Source organism: Schistocerca serialis, chromosome 2 (assembly GCF_023864345.2).
Source record: "Schistocerca serialis cubense isolate TAMUIC-IGC-003099 chromosome 2, iqSchSeri2.2, whole genome shotgun sequence".
Taxonomy (NCBI): domain Eukaryota; kingdom Metazoa; phylum Arthropoda; class Insecta; order Orthoptera; family Acrididae; genus Schistocerca; species Schistocerca serialis.
The window spans coordinates 173,880,616-173,901,718 of record NC_064639.1 but is presented as its reverse complement, the minus strand read 5'-3'; the positions used below and the strand labels follow the sequence as shown (position 1 = coordinate 173,901,718).

The following is a 21,103-nucleotide window of genomic DNA, read 5'->3' as shown; positions in this document are numbered from 1 at the left end:
CGTTTCTAGCATTTGTAGACTTAGAGAATGCTTTTGATAACGTTAACTGGAATACTCTCTTTCAAATTCTGAAGGTGGCAGGGGTATAATACAGGGAGTGAAAGGCTATTTACAATTTGTACAGAAACCAGATGGCAGTTATAAGAGACGAGGGGCATGAAAGGGAAGCAGTGGTTGGGAAAGGAGTGAGACAGGGTTGTAGCCTCTCCCCGATGTTATTCAATCTGTATATTGAGCAAGCAGTGAAGGAAACAAAAGAAAAATTCGGAGTAGGTATTAAAATCCATGGAGAAGAAATAAAAACTTTGAGGTTCGCCGATGACATTGTAATTCTGTCAGAGACAGCAAAGGACTTGGAAGAGCAGTTGAACGGAATGGACAGTGTCTTGAAAGGAGGATATAAGATGAACATCAACAAAAGCAAAAAGAGGATAATGGAATGTAGTCAAATTAAATCGGGTGATGCTGAGGGGATTAGATTAGGAAATGAGACACTTAAAGTAGTAAAGGAGTTTTGCTATTTAGGGAGTAAAATAACTGATGATGGTCGAAGTAGAGAGGATATAAAATGTAGACTGGCAATGGCAAGGAAATCGTTTCTGAAGAAGAGAGATTTGTTAACACCGAGTACAGATTTAAGTGTCAGGAAGTTGTTTCTGAAAGTATTTGTATGGAGTGTAGCCATGTATGGAAGTGAAACATGGACGATAACCAGTTTGGACAAGAAGAGAATAGAAGCTTTCGAAATATGGTGCTACAGAAGAATGCTGAAGATAAGGTGGGTAGATCACGTAACTAATGAGGAGGTATTGAATAGGATTGGGGAGAAGAGAAGTTTGTGGCACAACTTGACTAGAAGAAGGGATCGGTTGGTAGGACATGTTTTGAGGCATCAAGGGATCACAAATTTAGCATTGGAGGGCAGCGTGGAGGGTAAAAATCGTAGAGGGAGACCACGAGATCAATACACTAAGCAGATTCAGAAGGATGTAGGTTGCAGTAGGTACTGGGAGATGAAGAAGCTTGCACAGGATAGAGTAGCATGGAGAGCTGCATCAAACCAGTCTCAGGACTGAAGACCACAACAACAACCTAGCAACCGTAAAACACGCTTCGTGCGACATTGTGACTAATACAGTCCTGATGAGGGAGAGGAAGTTCAACATTCATCTCTCCCCAGAACCTAACCTAAGGTCCTGTCTACAAAAGGGAAACAATCGCACACCGTCATGATTGTATGGATCAGAACAAAAACAGTAAAACTCCAGTTCTTTAAAGAATCAAACTCTCATGTATAAAAATGCTGCAAGAGTCTGATTCCTATATAAATGAGTTAACATGTTAAATATTTGCCTTTAAGTCTGTAATCGAGGGAAAGTTTAGGAGAAGTTTGATAGCATGCTTAAACTGGGTGATGCCTGATGCAGAAGTTTGACTGGATGAACAGCGAAAATGTAGTAAGAGAGAAACTTTTTTTCCTTTCGTCATATTCTGGAGGGTGTCTGAGAGAAGAATTTTCCTAATGGTTTCAAATTATGTGTAAATTTTGTTGTAAGTTACTAGGTACTCTCATTCTCAAACACTGTATGAATGAAGTCCGTGTATTTGCCCGCCAACAGATAAGCCGTCTCAGGACAGAAACACAATTACTAACTGTAATACTTGCCTTATTGTGCTAAACTTGTACCGTAAGATCGCACCTCTTAATGGCTACATTATTAAATTATTTTGAATTTTTTAATTCGGTCAATACTCACGCCTAATACTGAAAACCGAATTTATGTTGCCCCTGTGGTGCATCTGGTATCAGGTTGTGGTTCAAATGGCTCTGAGCACTATGGGACTCAACATCTGAGGTTATCAATCCCCTACAACTTAGAACTACTTAAACCTAACTAACTTAAGGACATCACACACATCTATGCCCGAAGCGGGATTCAAACCTGCGAACGTAGCAGCAGCGCGGTTCCGGATTGGAGAACCTAGAACCGCTCGGTCACAGCGGCCAGCATAGAACTAGTGTTACGTCGTTTAACGTGTAAGAGACAATAGGACTACGTTACATTGATAACCGCTTCAGTGGCAAAGTAACTGGATAGGGTTTTAGTAATAGATACGGTGATTTTTTTCCACCGTGTACAAACTCTAGGGATTTATCGATGAGAGAATACGGAACAAAAAAGCCTGATGAACTTATGCCCGGATATTCATGGTTTCCATGCCAACGACCATTTATTCAATCATACTTTGTTACAGAGACTGCGATCTAATACACACTGTACCATGCAGCCAGAGTTACAGTATGCATGGTTTCCTACTAGAGGGTGCTACTGTTTCTCATACGTCATGCCCTAGCGCCCTGTCCTGCCATAGAAATTGGTAATGTTACGTCCGATTTTGTTCTCTTGCTGACTCTCCTCGTAGTTAATGTGATACAGTGTTGTACACAATGGTTCCGTATTCTAATCGAGAGCTTGTCGACGTAGTATTTACTTACGGAAAGGCAAATGGCAACGGACGGAAGGCAACGAGGTTGCATCAGAAGACCTATCCCTGAATCGCTCCAGGCAACTGCCGGGATGGTTCCTTTGATACGGCACAGCTGCTTTCCTTCCCCGTCGTTCCCCAATCTGATGAGACCGATGACCTTGCTGTTTGGTCTCTTCCCCCAAACAACCCCAACCCGACACATCCCTGCCGACAACAACCATGGCATTAAAGTTTGCAACAGTGTTCCGCTATTTGTCTGAGACAGGGTCGTTTCAGGAAGCAGGAAATCATGCGGGAGGTACCTGAAATGTTCGGATACCAGATCTGGAAGAAAACGTGATTAACTCGGTGGAACCGGCGACCGCCTTGTCAGTACCAGGCAGTTGGCCCGCCAGTACAGGGTAAGCCAGACGACCGTGGGGAACATTCTCCATGACAATTGTTACTGCCCTTATTACTAACAGCGTATGTGCGACTTACTGGCCACAGATTTTCCGTATCGGGAGCACTTTTGTCACTGACTTCACCAGGCAACCCCAATTCCGGGTTTTCACGCAATTCACCGATGAGGCCATCTTTATGCGGAGTGGTACTTCAACTTATAAACAGTCATCTGTGGGATAGTATGCAAAACTCCCATGGTATGGTGGCAGCAAATCTTCAGCATCGGGGCAGCTGGAACATGTGGGCTGAGATAAGTGACGACCGTATTTTGGGACCAATCTTCCTTCCACGTCACCTAACAAGCCGGAGTTATCGGCGTTCCTTGTGGGTGATTTTGTCTCCCCTGCTGGAAGAGTGCCATTGATGATTCGAAGGGTTATGTGGCTGACATGGTGGTACTACAGCCCACTTTACCTTTAACGTCCCGACGCTTCCCAATCTTTGCTCGATGGATATTCTCTGTATGCGTCCCTGAATTGACGAATTAAATCGTCCAAATTAGGCTTATAATACCAGAGTTCTTCTAACACAACAACAGCTGCAGAATAATTAATTTTGTTGCCATAAAATGTTATAGCATTTGTCAAAAAACAGAGGGACAGAGTCAATGCTACCTCACCTGCGAATTCATAGTCTCACTATCGATAGCTTTGACTTTGGTCATCTTTGGTGGCATTAGTGTACAGTGTGTGTGTGTGTGTGTGTGTGTGTGTGTGTGTTATCTTTCCTGCTTCTGTCCGAGAACCGAGGTATTAAATTTGCATGTACGCGCCTGTCCGTTGCAGTTTGCCTTGAAAATGGCGGGGTGTTCTCCCGCCGAAATATCGGCGGTCGCTGAAAGTGTTACCTGGCTGAATTCCCGGAAGTTATTTGGAAATTCCTACTCTGAATGGCTTATAGTAAAGAGGTTACTGATTCCCAGTTGTGATCCTATGCAGCATCATCAGAGTCGCTGATAACGGCAAGTGAGAATTAGATAGATCCTCAAATTCTAACAGTAACTACTCTATTGCTATTCTCTATGTTCTTGTAAATTCTTCACCTTCTCACATACTGTAGTTGTACTATTGGCTTTCTCATGGATACTGTTTAAATCCATCTTGTCTAGATCATCTTCATCTACAACATCAAAATCTGTTACCAATAAAACCCTGTTTAAAATTACTTCTTTGATTCCAAAATTATCAACACCAATGGGCGCACTGTCTAGCTCCTGCACACAAAACACTGTCCTTTATGTAGCTCATCATTTGCCCAGTGGATTCACCCCACAATATATTTATGGGTAGTTCCATTTCCAACTTCAACCACAGTAGTTCGGCCCACCTTACAGTGCTTCATCCTGCTAGTGATGATCTTGTATGTAGTTTAATCGGTTTATCCTTCGTGAGAGAAAAACCTGTGTCAATGACAATAGTTTTTCCCAAATGGGACAATGTTCCCCCTAACTGTATCAATGCATTGTCTAGGGTAGGTTTTAGGACGATGCTTATACAGGATATCTAGTCTTGGGATTACTATATGGGGGAAACTTCCATATTTTCCCAGAACTGCTTTGTTCCTACCTGAAAACTTATCATCAATGCATGTATGGACTGTATATCATTACTCTCAACTCCATATAATCTATAACGTGAAGTGTTTAACCGCCTCTTTCCCGTGAGTTCCAGACTTGTACACATATATGAACACTTGTGTCTAACAAAAATCATTGATCTCTACCATCTACCATACCAATCAAGCGACATAAGTTTTGGGGCATTAAAGGTCACTGGAAAGACATCTCAGATGACTTCTAGCTACTATTCCCATTTAATGGCTAATTGTTTACATTCCGCCTTTTCTCACCATGCCCTTCACTTCACTTCAATAAATTTCGGTCTCTGGGCACCACCTCATCAAATTTCCTACAGTGTGGTTGACTACACTGCCTTCATACGTAACCCGAACGTCCACAACAGTAGCATTTCACGTAAGTAAAGAATACACTTCTCTTATTGCAACTTAATGTTACTGTATCTATTTCCTCCAAAGCCATAACGCCACTTGTGGAATTAGCCAAGTCTTTCGAAAACTCTGCTTGTACCTTTCTTCACACATCGAGTGACAGTCGCCAGATAAATGCATCTAAAACCCTTTGTTCCACTTCCTGCAGAAAGGTCATATTTGTTTCACCACTATCTGCTGATTCGTAAGTGTGCACTTAATTTTCCGTATCCTGTACACAAACTCATCTGCAGACTCATTCTGCTTCTGTGATACTCAACTGCTTGTGATAATATCTACAGTTATTCTGTCTCCTATATCGCTTCATCAGGCCTCTGTTTAGTTCGAATGGCGGAGCATTCCGTAGGTCGTCTACCAGAAATAGTAACTCGCTAATTCGTAACAACTATTTATATGTCCAAAATACCATCTTCGTAGCTGTGAAAAAGCTCTTTGCGGATGCTAACACACTCTTTCCTCTCTTAACCAGTCTAGCGTTGGCTGAATTTGGAATGGGAACAGCTAACCTGGACGAAGCTCTGTCCTCTTTCAGAGTATCTAACCGCTTAAGTAGGTCTACGTTACCCTCTCTCTACTGAGGTACCTTACCTAACAAAGACTGAGCCGCTTTCTGATTGGTAAGTGCCTGTGTTTTTGTCTCATTATGAAGTCACTACCCGACAAACAACAGGAGAAACAAAAATGAGACTGCGAGGAGGACATTTAAATGTAACACTACTGTAATAGAAATCCATCTTTTCGGCTAATCATGAGCCGTGTACATTCGTCTCACTGTCTAGCACAGTGGCCATACCTACGCTGTGTGAAGCATGTTACTGCATCTGACTCGGTACAGGATATATTATGACCTAATAAATTACAACGTGTGCACCTAACCGGACGCATACCAGGGCAGTCTTCAGTTCACGAAACATCACACTCAACGTAATCACAAACCGTAAAGGCAGTTTTTACACGCCCTATTTTGCTGATGATGCTATGTTTGACCTCTAACACAAGTTACAGTAGGATTGACCTTACAGCACATTGCATTGGCCTTACACGATGGCTGACAGAGCAGGAGGTACATGTAACCAGGTCGCTGGCTGTATTAGAGTCATAGAAGTGGTGTGACAATAGTAACAATATTTTTATTCATCGTGATCAATACCGCAGTCGAAGGTGACATATTGCCGCAGTCTGCATCCAGTGGCATATGCTGGACGCCGGCACTCTCTAGCTCAACACACTGCAGCTAGAGGTGACCGGTGGCACGAGGCACCCGGCAGACATGTCGCAGAACAAGAAATAATATCAGCACAGTGTAGAACTGTCAGGTATACAGCAGAAGCGAAACTCCATTTTAAGCTGACCAGAACCGTTTCGAGCAAATATACGAGCAGCTAACAGTCTGTGGTGGCCTCAGTGCCAGAGGCACCTGAGTGTAGTGGCGGGCCATAGAACTCGAAGTAGGTGTAGTAGAGTGAATACGTCTAGGACAGCCAATGTCTTGGTAATAATCAGGTGCGAGTGGCAGCTGATCACAGTTTGCAAACCACGGACCTCCGGGATGGTGTCCTAGGGTTGGTTGAAATCAGGGAGCAGATGGCACCACAGCTGGAATGCACCAGTTCAGCTTCCAGAAGCATCAGAACGAGGTACTCGTTGACCTGCAGCTAACGGAGGCAACGTTTTGTAGGATATAGGCGAGATTATCTACTGAAATGGAGTAGTTCTCAGAGCTGGCGGTGGAGGAAGATACACTCCTGGAAATTGAAATAAGAACACCGTGAATTCATTGTCCCAGGAAGGGGAAACTTTATTGACACATTCCTGGGGTCAGATACATCACATGATCACACTGACAGAACCACAGGCACATAGACACAGGCAACAGAGCATGCACAATGTCGGCACTAGTACAGTGTATATCCACCTTTCGCAGCAATGCAGGCTGCTATTCTCCCATGGAGACGATCGTAGAGATGCTGGATGTAGTCCTGTGGAACGGCTTGCCATGCCATTTCCACCTGGCGCCTCAGTTGGACCAGCGTTCGTGCTGGACGTGCAGACCGCGTGAGACGACGCTTCATCCAGTCCCAAACATGCTCAATGGGGCACAGATCCGGAGATCTTGCTGGCCAGGGTAGTTGACTTACACCTTCTAGAGCACGTTGGGTGCACGGGATACATGCGGACGTGCATTGTCCTGTTGGAACAGCAAGTTCCCTTGCCGGTCTAGGAATGGTAGAACGATGGGTTCGATGACGGTTTGGATGTACCGTGCACTATTCAGTGTCCCCTCGACGATCACCAGTGGTGTACGGCCAGTGTAGGAGATCGCTCCCCACACCATGATGTCGGGTGTTGGCCCTGTGTGCCTCGGTCGTATGCAGTCCTGATTGTGGCGCTCACCTGCACGGCGCCAAACACGCATACGACCATCATTGGCACCAAGGCAGAAGCGACTCTCATCGCTGAAGACGACACGTCTCGATTCGTCCCTCCATTCACGCCTGTCGCGACACCACTGGAGGCGGGCTGCACGATGTTGGGGCGTGAGCGGAAGACGGCCTAACGGTGTGCGGGACCGTAGCCTAGCTTCATGGAGGCGGTTGCGAATGGTCCTCGCCGATACCCCAGGAGCAACAGTGTCCCTAATTTGCTGGGAAGTGGCGGTGCGGTCCCCTACGGCACTGCGTAGGATCCTACGGTCTTGGCGTGCATCCGTGCGTCGCTGCGGTCCGGTCCCAGATCGACGGGCGCGTGCACCTTCCGCCGACCACTGGCGACAACATCGATGTACTGTGGAGACCTCACGCCCCACGTGTTGAGCAATTCGGCGGTACGTCCACCCGGCCTCCCGCATGCCCACTATACGCCCTCGCTCAAAGTCCGTCAACTGCACATACGGTTCACGTCCACGCTGTCGCGGCATGCTACCAGTGTTAAAGACTGCGATGGAGCTCCGTATGCCACGGCAAACTGGCTGACACTGACGGCGGCGGTGCACAAATGCTGCGCAGCTAGCGCCATTCGACGGCCAACACCGCGGTTCCTGGTGTGTCCGCTGTGCCGTGCGTGTGATCATTGCTTGTACAGCCCTCTCGCAGTGTCCGGAGCAAGTATGGTGGGTCTGACACACCGGTGTCAATGTGTTCTTTTTTCCATTTCCAGGAGTGTAGATCATGCTTTGCTGGAGCAGGCACTATTTACTGTCACCCAAGACTATCCTGTTGTAACAGAACGTTAGTTTCGATCATTTAGACCCCGAAATGGGCGCAGCTCGAGGATCGACGTGGTGTGCTCCAGGTACCTGTGCGATGTTCTGGCCCCTGTACACAGCGGTGAAAACAGTGTTCCAGTCGCTGAAAGCAGTAGTCAGAGGAGCCAGTCGTACGTCAACCAGACTCGGTCTGCCGCAAGGGTGCAAACTTCCGTCATGTCAGCTATAACTCTTTCAGCTTCTGCTCGAGGAATACGGTGGCAGCTTTCTGCATACTTGGTCGCAGGTTACGGGCTCTGATTTGAAAGGCAGTTCTACGATAGATGATGGCATATTTCATTCATTACAATATCTCAGTTCAGATACCCGATCATCATGATATTACAGTTCATAAAATCACCCAGCACAATATCTTACGGTAAAAAGTAGAAGAAAAACACACCAGACAATTCCATCTTCAGTTATATGTTCTGCAACAACCTACGCAAGAAGTGATATGCGAGAGAGAGAAGAAAGCAGAGACAGATTCAACCAAGAGATTAGAACCACACGGCTTAAGTAATTCAATTCTGTGAAGTATCTTAGGTTGCAAGTTCAGGATTTATTGTTCTTCAATGAAATTTTTATTTCGAGAAATGTATTGCCTGACATTATTTGTTTTCATATTTTCCTTTAAGATTTTTATTCTTCTTTCAAGAAGAATTTAATTTTTAAAAGATTTAATGGAAAAAAGCAGAGTACTTTTTCTTAATTTATGGAGCAAATTCCTCAAGTAAAAGTATTAGATAAAGTACAATCATTTCATTGGGGTCTTTAGTTGGTGCTATAGAGGTGGAACTAAAGCTCAGTAGTAGCGTTTCCGCAATGCATGTATCTGGATTAATTTCCTGGTGATGTCAGAGATGTATCCTTAATGGGACAACTAGAGCTATTTGAACTCAGCGCCAGCAGGCCAACTGAGCAGCTACTTGAATGAGAAGTGTGTGTTCCTCAGTATTCAGTATTTCAGTTGGAACTGCGACTCTTACGTCAGGTCTGCAAACTACGACAATGCAAATGCGTAAATACATATGAATTCTGCTTATTTCCACTTACTATCATCAAAGGCAATTTCTCTGTTCCATTTTTTTACAATATTACTCCACTATGTCCCATAGAAGTCTGCGAATGGACGCCTTTTCCTTTCTGGAATGTTTTCCGTAAGCAATGAGTTCGCAAAATTGTCCGTGTGGCTCAGGACTCAAGCAAGAAGCTGAAAAGTACCCGGTGTTAAATACAGTTTGTAATTTTCGAGAGTTCCTTGCCACTATCGAGGCTCTCAGTTTTCGTGCCACTTTATTCCCCAAGATAACAATTTGAAAATTTATACAAGAAAAAATATATAAGTCTTTAGCAAAATGTTCTTTGGGAAGGGGTGGAGAGTATTCATGAATTAGCACCCCACCCCCTTCTCTAGATGCACCTAAGTACCAGCCCTTTGTCATAGCATCTGCTAATATTTACAGTAGAACAATAAAAACTGCAATGTATATTTTAAAAAAGTGTAGATATAAAACGTGTTTTATTGGTAATATTACATAGGTATTTGCTTTGTCGCAAAACCTGTTCAGTACCTATAACTAGCCATTGTATGTCAAAAGCTGCTTTAGTGTTTAAATGGTTTTTATTGTTTTTATTGACGACGCAAGTGGACAAGCGGTTAGTATGTCCACCTCTCTTTCGAAAATTCATATACTGAAGACTACTTGAGTTAAAATTTATTTTTCCAGTTTTAAATTCCTTCCAATGGCACACCGTTCTGCATAAGGACACTGATTCCAACAGTAAACTGTGATTTACCATTGGTTCTCGGATCTCGCACTCACACTGTTAGTGCTGGACTGGGTACAGAAATAGTGGTGGGAATGTGACCGCTGAATTTTTGCACGGTACGCAAGATACTGCCAATTCCATTACAATAATCTCTTCTCACATTTCTGACACATTGTTTGTTTGCAATTGTTCTTCTTTCTCGTAATTAAATTTCAAATCTTAACATCGGGATATTACTGTTGAGAAGTCTGTTGGAGAAGGGATTGTGAATGAGCGACTAACACAGACGGAGGGGAGCTAAAAATTCAGTGTGAATTGCCACACTGATACACGTTCATTTGTTAAAGGATTGATTCCTTCAGAGATAGTCTCAAAAGCTACACTGACTCAAGAAATCACTGATTTGACCACTAGATAATTGTATATCCAGTGTGGTGTTGGAACGCTTAATAAATCAACCATTATAAGTTTTGTCCATCAGACTACTCTGAATGCATTCAAGTACGTATTTAATACTGGGGTATACGGTAACAGTGAAAAACAAAATTGCAATGAACACATTTTTTATTCATTCAAACAATGTACATAGTTTTGTCTAATGCTTCTATATAAATCAGTGCGGATAAAACAGTTTAACTCTTTCACATAGGAACAACATTTGTACTGACACGAATAAAAACGACACATTGCACACAGTGCCTTTCGTGAGTACTTCTCGACATATTTTTTCTCTTTTACAATCTGTGATAAAATACATACTTGGAACCACACAATCTGCGACGTCCTCGAAATTGACCACCACAACGTCATTATAGCACAGTTTGATTTTGTTTTATTATTTACAGACGCTTCATTTCGCAAGTTACTATACACCTGTTTGCAATCGAGTAAGAAATAGCAATAAATAGTTCATATAAGTTTTGATGAGTATTCAAATTAATGCTGGTATTGCAACATTCCCACTCTCTATACAAATAGAAAGACTGACAGTTCGCAAAAAAAAAACAATCTCTTTTAGTAATTAATGCTGCTTGATCTGTTTCCATTTACAATTAACTGTACTACAGTTTCAAAATTGAATTGACTCTGGACGAAGTTACATATTATAAGCAGGAAGGCATGTTAGGAACAATAAAATCAGCCTGCTGCGTAACACTGCTGCAACAAAATGTCATGGAGAAGCTAATATTTATGTCATGTGAACGATCCGTACGGTTCTTTCGCAACCCCTTTCAACTCACTGGCTGGGACCTTCCAGAAAGCAGCACCTGGAATACAAATTTCATGGATACAGGCAACGAGGCCAGTTGCTAATGGTGATGTGGTGCGATGCACTGGCTGTATGTGTGTCAACAAGGCGTCACTTGATGAGTCCTTTCCGATGGCGGCGTGAGAAGCGGGAGGATGGTGCGTCTGGACCCACCTGCAACATAATAGCAAAATCATCATCAGACTCGCTACGTAGTACGTAGTTCGTACCAATATGTTGTGACTCGTCTACGTTGGTGTTCGTACAATATGCTGCAGCGCCGTGGCAGTACACACTTCTGTTTCTCATGACAAACTGTCCAATGAACTGGTAAAATGACGACATTTGAAATTACAAATAGTAAAATTCCCATAAATTGTAACAAAAATGTGAACCATCAACTCAGAAAGAGATACAGGAAAGGCCAGCCGACAATATACCCCCGTTATTATGTCAGAGTAATATTACTGTCCCCTCTCTTATTGTCCGTAATTTAGTGTTCATGTGTCAAGATCTATAAGTATTTTATCTATAGTTAAACAACGAGAAACAACCACCTCACATTTGACTGCACAATAATACTGGAACACAGAACAATGGAATACCGGAAAACCGTAACAATGGTTTACAAACATGTAAGGTAGTATACAGCTGACACGTCTCCGCCACAAGTAAACTTGTTGCCGATTGTTTTCAACCTTCAGTGTTATTCTCCTTTACCATTTTCCTTCCTTAACTTTACAAAATTTTCACATTGGCTAATATGAGGGATACAGGAAAGTATGATTTCATGACCTGTGTTGGCAGAAGATGTTTCGTTATAGAAGAAAGTTATTCGTTCTACCGTAGTGGAAGTAATCAGTACGTCGAAACTATGTCATTCCTCGATTCCTAAATTCTAGGCGTCTGGTGCGGTGATTCGTGGGGCTCTGTCGAGGCGTCCTGTATGAGAGTGTTGCAGAAATTCTAGGTCCCATGATTCGAATTTAAGAGTTTGCTGTCGCCCATACGAAAATGTAACAGACGTACTGAATGTGCGGTAACTGAACTCTTTGGAAGAATAATGTGATTGTTCTCGAGAACTCCTACTCAAGAACATAGTGTACCAGCATTAGAGGTTCATTGTGCGATGGTTCTGATATCTATTGCATATTTCCCACAGGAGACATAATAATAGCAGAGGACAGATTGTAGGGCTGGAAGGCAGATGTACTAAGACCGGGGTAGCTAGTGTGAATAAGCGGTACCCTCTTTCATACTCTGTACAGTAGCTTGTGATGCTAATACTACCTCTGGACAACCTACAGTGGGTTAAAAGCCACCAAAAGTGGATCGCGAAGGATTGAAGTCGCCTTACCCGGTCACACTTTGATGGTGCTTAGAAATCAGGCCTAGGTAACAGGTACGTTGAAACGGTTACATGGAGGCGCTGCTACACCAGAACCTGCTGCTGGTATTGCTGAGGACCAATACCGTGACATTGTCACCCCTGCCCTCCAAGATGAAACCATACAGCGGGCTAAAACAGTGGCTGGTTGGTATGAGGATCATTGGAGATTGGAGAGAAATTTTGACTGGCTCAAAAGATTTCACGGATCTGGAGCCTTCTGATAAACAGGTGTCGCAAGGTTAATGAACTAATGTGAGAAATACACTACTGGCCATTAAAATTGCTACACCAGAAATGCAGATGATAAACGGGTATTCATTGGACACATATACACTCCTGGAAATTGAAATAAGAACACCGTGAATTCATTGTCCCAGGAAGGGGAAACTTTATTGACACATTCCTGGGGTCAGATACATCACATGATCACACTGACAGAACCACAGGCACATAGACACAGGCAACAGAGCATGCACAATGTCGCCACTAGTACAGTGTATATCCACCTTTCGCAGCAATGCACGCTGCTATTCTCCCATGGAGACGATCGTAGAGATGCTGGATGTAGTCCTGTGGAACGGCTTGCCATGCCATTTCCACCTGGCGCCTCAGTTGGACCAGCGTTCGTGCTGGACGTGCAGACCGCGTGAGACGACGCTTCATCCAGTCCCAAACATGCTCAATGGGGCACAGATCCGGAGATCTTGCTGGCCAGGGTAGTTGACTCACACCTTCTAGAGCACGTTGGGTGCACGGGATACATGCGGACGTGCATTGTCCTGTTGGAACAGCAAGTTCCCTTGCCGGTCTAGGAATGGTAGAACGATGGGTTCGATGACGGTTTGGATGTACCGTGCACTATTCAGTGTCCCCTCGACGATCACCAGTGGTGTACGGCCAGTGTAGGAGATCGCTCCCCACACCATGATGCCGCGTGTTTGCCCTGTGTGCCTCGGTCGTATGCAGTCCTGATTGTGGCGCTCACCTGCACGGCGCCAAACACGCATACGACCATCATTGGCACCAAGGCAGAAGCGACTCTCATCGCTGAAGACGACACGTCTCGATTCGTCCCTCCATTCACGCCTGTCGCGACACCACTGGAGGCGGGCTGCACGATGTTGGGGCGTGAGCGGAAGACGGCCTAACGGTGTGCGGGACCGTAGGCCAGCTTCATGGAATGGTCCTCGCCGATACCCCAGGAGCAACAGTGTCCCTAATTTCCTGGGAAGTGGCGGTGCGGTCCCCTACGGCACTGCGTAGGATCCTACGGTCTTGGCGTGCATCCGTGCGTCGCTGCGGTCCGGTCCCAGATCGACGGGCACGTGCACCTTCCGCCGACCACTGGCGACAACATCGATGTACTGTGGAGACCTCACGCCCCACGTGTTGAGCAATTCGGCGGTACGTCCACCCGGCCTCCCGCATGCCCACTATACGCCCTCGCTCAAAGTCCGTCAACTGCACATACGGTTCACGTCCACGCTGTCGCGGCATGCTACCAGTGTTAAAGACTGCGATGGAGCTCCGTATGCCACGGCAAACTGGCTGACACTGACGGCGGCGGTGCACAAATGCTGCGCAGCTAGCGCCATTCGACGGCCAACACCGCGGTTCCTGGTGTGTCCGCTGTGCCGTGCGTGTGATCATTGCTTGTACAGCCCTCTCGCAGTGTCCGGAGCAAGTATGGTGGGTCTGACACACCGGTGTCAATGTGTTCTTTTTTCCATTTCCAGGAGTGTATTATACTAGAACTGACATATGACTACATTTTCATGCAATTTGGGTGCATAGATCCTGAGAAATCAGTACCCAGAACAACCACCTCTGGCCGTAATAACGGCCTTGATACGCCTGGACACTGAGTCAAACACAGCTTGGATTGCGTGTACAGGTACAGCTGCCCATGCAGCTTCAACACGATACCAAAGTCCATCAAGAGTAGTGACTGACGTATTGTGACGAGCCAGTTGCTCGGCCACCATTAAACAGACGTTTTCAATTGGTGAGAGATCTGGAGAATGTGCTGGCCAGGGCAGCAGTCGAACATTTTATGTATCCAGAAAGGCCCGTACAGGACCTGCAAAATGCGGTCGTCCATTACGCTGCTGAGATGTAAGGTTTCGCAGGGATCGAATGAAGGGTAGAGCCACGGGTCGTAACACATCTGGAGTGTAACGTCCAATGTTCAAAGTGCCGTCAATGCGAACAAGAGGTGACCGACACGTGTAACCAATGGCACACCATACCATCACGCCGGATGATACGCCAGTATGGCGATGACGAATACACGCTTCCAATGTGCGTTCACCGCGATATCGCCAAACACGGATGCGACCATCATGATGCTATAAACAGAACTTGGATTCATCTGAAAAAATGACATTTTGCCATTCGTGCACCCAGGTTTGTCGTTGAATACACCATCGCAGGCGCTCCTGTCTGTGATGCAGAGTCAAGGGTAACCGCAGCCATGGTCTCCAAGCTGACAGTTCATGCTGCTGCAAACGTCGTCGAACTGTTCGTGCAGATGGTTGTTGTCTTGCAAACGTCCCCATCTGTTGACTCAGGGATCAAGACGTGGCTGCACGATCCGTTACAGCCATGCGGATTAGATGCCTGTCATCTCGACTGCCAGTGATATGAGGCCGTTGGGATCCAGCACGGCGTTCCGTATTACCCTCCTAAACCCACCGATTCCATATTCTGCTAACAGTCATTGGATCTCGACCAATGCGAGCAGCAATGTCGCGATACGATAAACCGCAATCGCGATAGGGTACAATCCGACCTTTATCAAAGTCGGAAACCTGTCGGTAGGCATTTCTCCTCCTTACACGAGGCATCACAACAACGTTTCACCATGCGACGCCGCTCAACTGCTGTTTGTGCATGAGAAATCGGTTGGAAACTTTCCTCATGTCAGCACGTTGTAGGTGTTTCCACTTGGCGCCAACCTTGTATGAATGCTCTGAAAAGCTAATAATTTGCATATCACAGCATCTTCTTCCTGTCGGTTAAATTTCGCGTCTGTAGCACGTCATCTTCGTGGTGTAGCAATTTTAATGGCCAGTAGTGTAACTAAGTGCCCAGAAGAACACGCGCGACAGAAATGCAGCAGCGGGTTAAGTGTCCATGATGATATGCTCCGGAATAGAATACGGTAGTACAATGTCGGTTCTCAAGACTCTTGCGTCAATGCAATTACGTGATCACTTTAACTGTAAGAGACTTGACGAGGTTCAATTGATGTATGTATTACATCGTTTCAACCATTCGAATAAAGATACTTCCGGAATAATATTGTACATATTATTCATTTGTGAGGCGATCGTATCCGCATCTGCTGTACAAATAGTTAATTAATACTGGTACAGTGTTTGCCACTACTGGAATCTGCTTTTTTTCTTTCTTTTAAGCCACGATACTCATATGATGTACTGATTTCAAACATCGCCAAGGTATGGAATTCTTGCACACAATGGTCATGTGATGCCTGCATACACATTTCGCTATAATTTTATCATTCGCTACTGGAGCTATACATCCAAACACATCATAAAAATGGCCGTATATGTGTATGGTCCACATCCACTTCTAAACCAGTGGACCTATTTCAACCACACTTGATGCACATATGCCTTATTGTCAGGCAACAATCGCTGTGGGGGTAAGAAGGAGCTACACATCATAGCTCAGGAGCAATGACGTCTTGTACAATGGGGTGCATGAAATACTGTCGTATCATGAATGACGCTTCTATTTACTTTTTCTGTTAAGTCTATTCCCAACATATTTCTATAAAAATACATCATTGTACGATACATAATTCAAGAGATACGAGGTCATAAACACTGATATGCTTGAAAAAATTCCCCATCTTTATGTTTTAACTTGTTACGTCTTTACTACTACCACTGTTCGCAACAAATATCGCAGACTGTATCCTAAGGAGTTGGACCCAGGTGAAGGAGGAGGTGGTGTACATAGTGACGAGGAAGAGGAAATGGACCGAGAAAGGAAGGAGTGTGAGATGCACCGAGAGAGTGAGAAGGAGATGGACAAACAGAATGGAGACGCGGAGACAGAGAGGAAGGAGGAAATGGAGTAACAGCAACGCTGGGTCCTCAACTAGTAAAAAATAAAAAATTAACAAAATGAGAGACTATACATGGCGAACGACGGAGCACAACCAAGCTGTCAGTTAAGTCTACGACCAAGGCTACATTTTTCCGGACAAGTAACACAAGAGCATAGGAAGTCGTGGCATGGAAGAGCGCGAGGGGAAGGACTATTTCTCCATCACTACCTCACCCCTCGCAGGCATTTGAGCTGTCTGGTAAAAGAGACAGTTTTACTGCATTTCCTACATCCAGAAGATTGTAGAACTTATGTCACAGCAAATCACAGTTCTTGTCAAGAGTCGGGGTTTGAATGCGGCTGTTCTTGGCGTGAATTAGTGAAGCCAACGGATGTGAATGTGAAATACTAGATGAAGTGTTTTTGGCTCCTCAGAAATGTCTATACATTCCATCACCGAACAAGTGTCATAACTGTCACATACTGCTTGGGTGTCCGCCTGCTTAGCTGGTTGGTAACGTGCTTGCCTCCCATGCAAGCGGGCCCGCGTTCGATTCCCGGCCGCTTTGGAGATTTTCTCCGCTCGGGGAGTGGGTGTTGTGTTGTCTTCATCATCGTTTCATCGTCATTACCGGCGCGTGAGTCGACCAATGTGGCGTCGAAGGAAATAAGACTTTCACTTGGCGGGGCCCAACTTCCCTGGATAGGGGCCTCCCAGCCAGCGATGCCATGCGCTCATTTAATTTTTTTCACTGCTTGGGTCCTCATTACCCTGATGACCGCGAGCTTGCTGGTTTCATCTCTATGTGGCAGTCACCACCTTAACAAAATAAATAAATAAAAACGGCACTGTAACTTCCTGGCAGATTCATTGTGGAATAACGTTATACACGAGAGATCAGGACACAGAGACACCGATGACAGACGCAAGCTGGGGTCGGAAGCGGACGACACGGAGCAGACTGGACGAGACGGCACGACACGACGCAGAGGGCGTGTCGCTCCTCTGTTACCTGTCTTCGGCGGAAGTTGCAACCTGTGGTCAGAGCGAGGAGTGGACGTGCTGGCAAGAGCCGGCGGCCACGCAGGCCAGCCGGACGTTGGGCGGCTGCGCCTGCGACCGCGGCAGGTGGGGGCTCACCGTGATGGGCTGCGTGCTGCCCGAGTAGGGGAAGACGCCGCCCAGGATGTACTTGGAGTGGCCCGAGTGTCGCAGCCGGTACACGCCCGGCTCCGCGTCCTCGGGCACCGACCACACCACCGTCGCCTCGCTCATCCCCAGCGGAGTCGACGTCCGCCGCCACAGGAACCTGTCAGCAAGCACATGTGATAAGGTGTTAACATTAAATTAACCTGGACATTAAAAGTGTGGCGCTTATTTGAGCCACACACATTCCATCCTACAGCCTGTAATGTCCCCACAGAATATACCCTCTACCACGCACCAATTAATCATTGTCAATCAAACCATCCACATTCATTCATTTGGGAAAAGTATCTGATCTGATTTTCTCGAAACAGCGACAGCTCGACGACGCCAAAGTATTTTCTAGTGCGTTTATTCTTTGAAATAACAGAGATGCATATATGCATTCTCCATGGTTGCTAGAGTGGTAACTAGGATAGCTTCTGGAGTATCTGTTGAGGGATTGACATGTTTCTGAAAGATACATATTCTGCTTTTCTTGTCGCTAAAGCGAGCCAATTAACATTTGTGCCGCTAGCGATTTGTTTGAAGAGAAAGAGACTGTAAAAGGAAAATAATTAAGACGTGGAATCACCGGAGATCTGGACATGTAATGGAGATGGTTTTAATACACAATTTCCTTCATAAATAAGGTTAGGGACTTTTTTGTTCGGGAGTGAATGAACGAATGAGTTTTTTCTGAATCATTTGATGATCACGTTGGCCCTGTAATTAGTGGGGAAGTTTCAGTTGTGTAGAAGAGAGCCTGCAATCACTGAGTCTGTGTTACATCGTCCAAAAACGCTTCGTACACATCTGGAATTCGCAATCTTTCGTAAAAGGAACAAATTGTCCACACGATTGATTCTCCCGACTGAATGCAGTGTTTAACAGTAATAATAAATGTAAAGATCTCTTACAGCAAGCCAGCCGCTGATTACCAAGACGAAGGACTCCACCAAAGATCCTATTTGGCTGATTTCACGTAATGAAATATTATATTGAAAACTGTACATAGATAAAGGAGAGAATGAATGAAAATAGAGATAATACTAATAATCGAATGAAAATAGAGATAATACTAATAATCCTCCATTAGTCTAACTTTTCGCCTGTCTTATCACGGTTCAGCCAAGAAATGGGATGCCCTTACTTTACTGTATAGATTTGTGTGAAGGTGAAGGGATCTTAAAGGCAACAGATACACGTCTATACAGACAAGACATTACACAAAGTTAGCGGCTAGCTGCATTCATCATCTATTCTTGGATGAAGAGACGGCAACTTATTACCCTTAACATTTAAAATAAATGTTAAAAGCCCACCATTCTTAAAATCCTAACACAATGCCCCACCTACCAGATCTACACTTAAGAGCCAAAGAAACTGGTACACCTGCGTAATACCGTGTAGGGCTCCCGAGAGCACGCAGAAGTGCCTCAGTACGACGTGGCATGGACTCGATTAATGTCTGACGTAGTGCTGGAGGGAAATGACCCCATGAATCCTGCAGGGCTTTCCATACACGAGGGGGAGCAAATCTATTCTGAAGAGTACGTTGCAAGACATCCTAAATATGGTCAATAATCAGAATGAGATTAACACTCTGCAGCGGAGTGTGCGCTAATATGAAACTTCCTGGCAGATTAAAACTGTGTGCCGGACCGAGACTCGAACTCGGGACCTTCGCCTTTCGCGAGCAAGTGCTCTACCGACTGAGCTACCCAAGCACGACTCACGATCCGTCCTCACAACTTAAAGTCTGCCTGTACCTCATCTCCCACCTTCCAAACTTCACAGAAGCTCTTCTGCGAACCGTGCTGAACTAGCACTCCTGGAAGAAAGGATGGTCAATAATGTTTGGGATGTTTGGTAGCCAGCGGGAGTGTTTAAACTCAAAGAGTATTCCTCTGTAGCAATTCTGGACTTGTATGGTGTCGCATTGTCCCGCTGTAATTGCCCAAGTCTGTCGGAATGCACAATGGATATTAATGGATTCTGGTGATCAGACAGGGTGCTTACGTACGTGTCACCTGTCAGAGTTGTATCTAGACGTATCCTAGACCCCATATCACTCCAAGTACACACGCCCCACACCATTACAGAGCCTCCTCCAGCTTGAACAGTCCCCTCTTGGCATGCAGCGTCCATAGATTCAAAATGTTGTCTCCATACCCGTACACGTTCATCCGGTCGATACAGTTTGAAACGAGACTCGCCGGACCAGGCAACATGTTTACAGTCATCAACAATTCAATGTCGGTGTACACAGGCCCAGGTGAGGTGCAACGCTTTGTGTCGTGCAGTTATCAAGGGCACAGGAGTGGACCTTCGGCTCCGAAAGCCCATGTGGATGATGTTCCGTTGAATGGTTCGCACGATGACACTTGTTGACGGCCCAGCATTGAAATCTGCAGCTATCTGAGGAAGGGTTGCTCTTCTGTCACGTTGAACGATTCTCTTCAGTCATCGTTTGTCCCGTTCTTGCAGGATCTTTTTCCGGCCGTATCTATGTCGGAGATTTGAAGTTTTGCTGGATTCCTGATATTCACGGTACACTCGTGCAATGGTCGTATGGGAAAATCCTCACTTCATCGCTATCTCCGAGATGCTGTGTCCCATCGTTCGTGCGCCGACTATAACACCACGTTCAAACTCACTTAAATCTTGATAACCTGCCATTGCAACGGCAGTAACCGATCTAACAACTGGGCCAGACACTTGTTGTTTTATATAGGCGTTGCCGACCGCAGTGCCGTATTCTGCTTGTTTGCTTATCGCTGTATTTGAATACGCATCCCTATGCCAATTTCTTTGGCACATCAGTCTAATATCATCATCTCACACACGTACACAATCATCATTCTCAACATCTTGTTCCTCACGCTTCTTACCTTCCTCACCACTCATGTCTTACTCATCTCGTACTTAATGTCGTCAGTCTCTTAATTCTCCTTATGCTCACCATCCTTGCCTCACTTTAGTCATCAGTGTCATTAACATTATTTTCATTCTTATCATAACTGTTAGTGTCGTTATCGTTATACTCGCTGTCCATCCTAATTCCAATTTGTACTCCAGAACTTCATTCACGCAACACCTCACCACACTCTGCTTAACTTGTTTGTTCACTACCTGACAAAGACAGTGAGGTTCTCAGAAAATATGGTAGCGTGACAATATAACATTCTACATATAAACATCATCAGAACGTATGTAAATGATTAGATCTGCAAGTGG

General features: G+C 45.2%; 1 protein-coding gene across 3 annotated transcripts in view; it reads right to left on the bottom strand.

The window, feature by feature from the left end:
- Positions 1-10,504: 10,504 nt before the first annotated feature.
- The window catches only part of LOC126456884 (neutral ceramidase-like), a 511,604-nt gene continuing 501,005 nt past the window's right edge, over positions 10,505-21,103 (bottom strand). For 2 of the 3 annotated variants that reach the window (XM_050092711.1, XM_050092712.1), the window contains 2 exons: positions 17,691-17,987; positions 10,505-11,381 (listed from right to left, as the gene is read on the bottom strand). In XM_050092711.1, coding sequence (XP_049948668.1) covers positions 17,720-17,987 — 268 coding nt within the window. In that variant the 3' untranslated portion in view covers positions 10,505-11,381; positions 17,691-17,719. The remainder of the gene's footprint in view (positions 11,382-17,690; positions 17,988-21,103) is intronic. The other variant, XM_050092713.1, reaches the window with a different exon arrangement.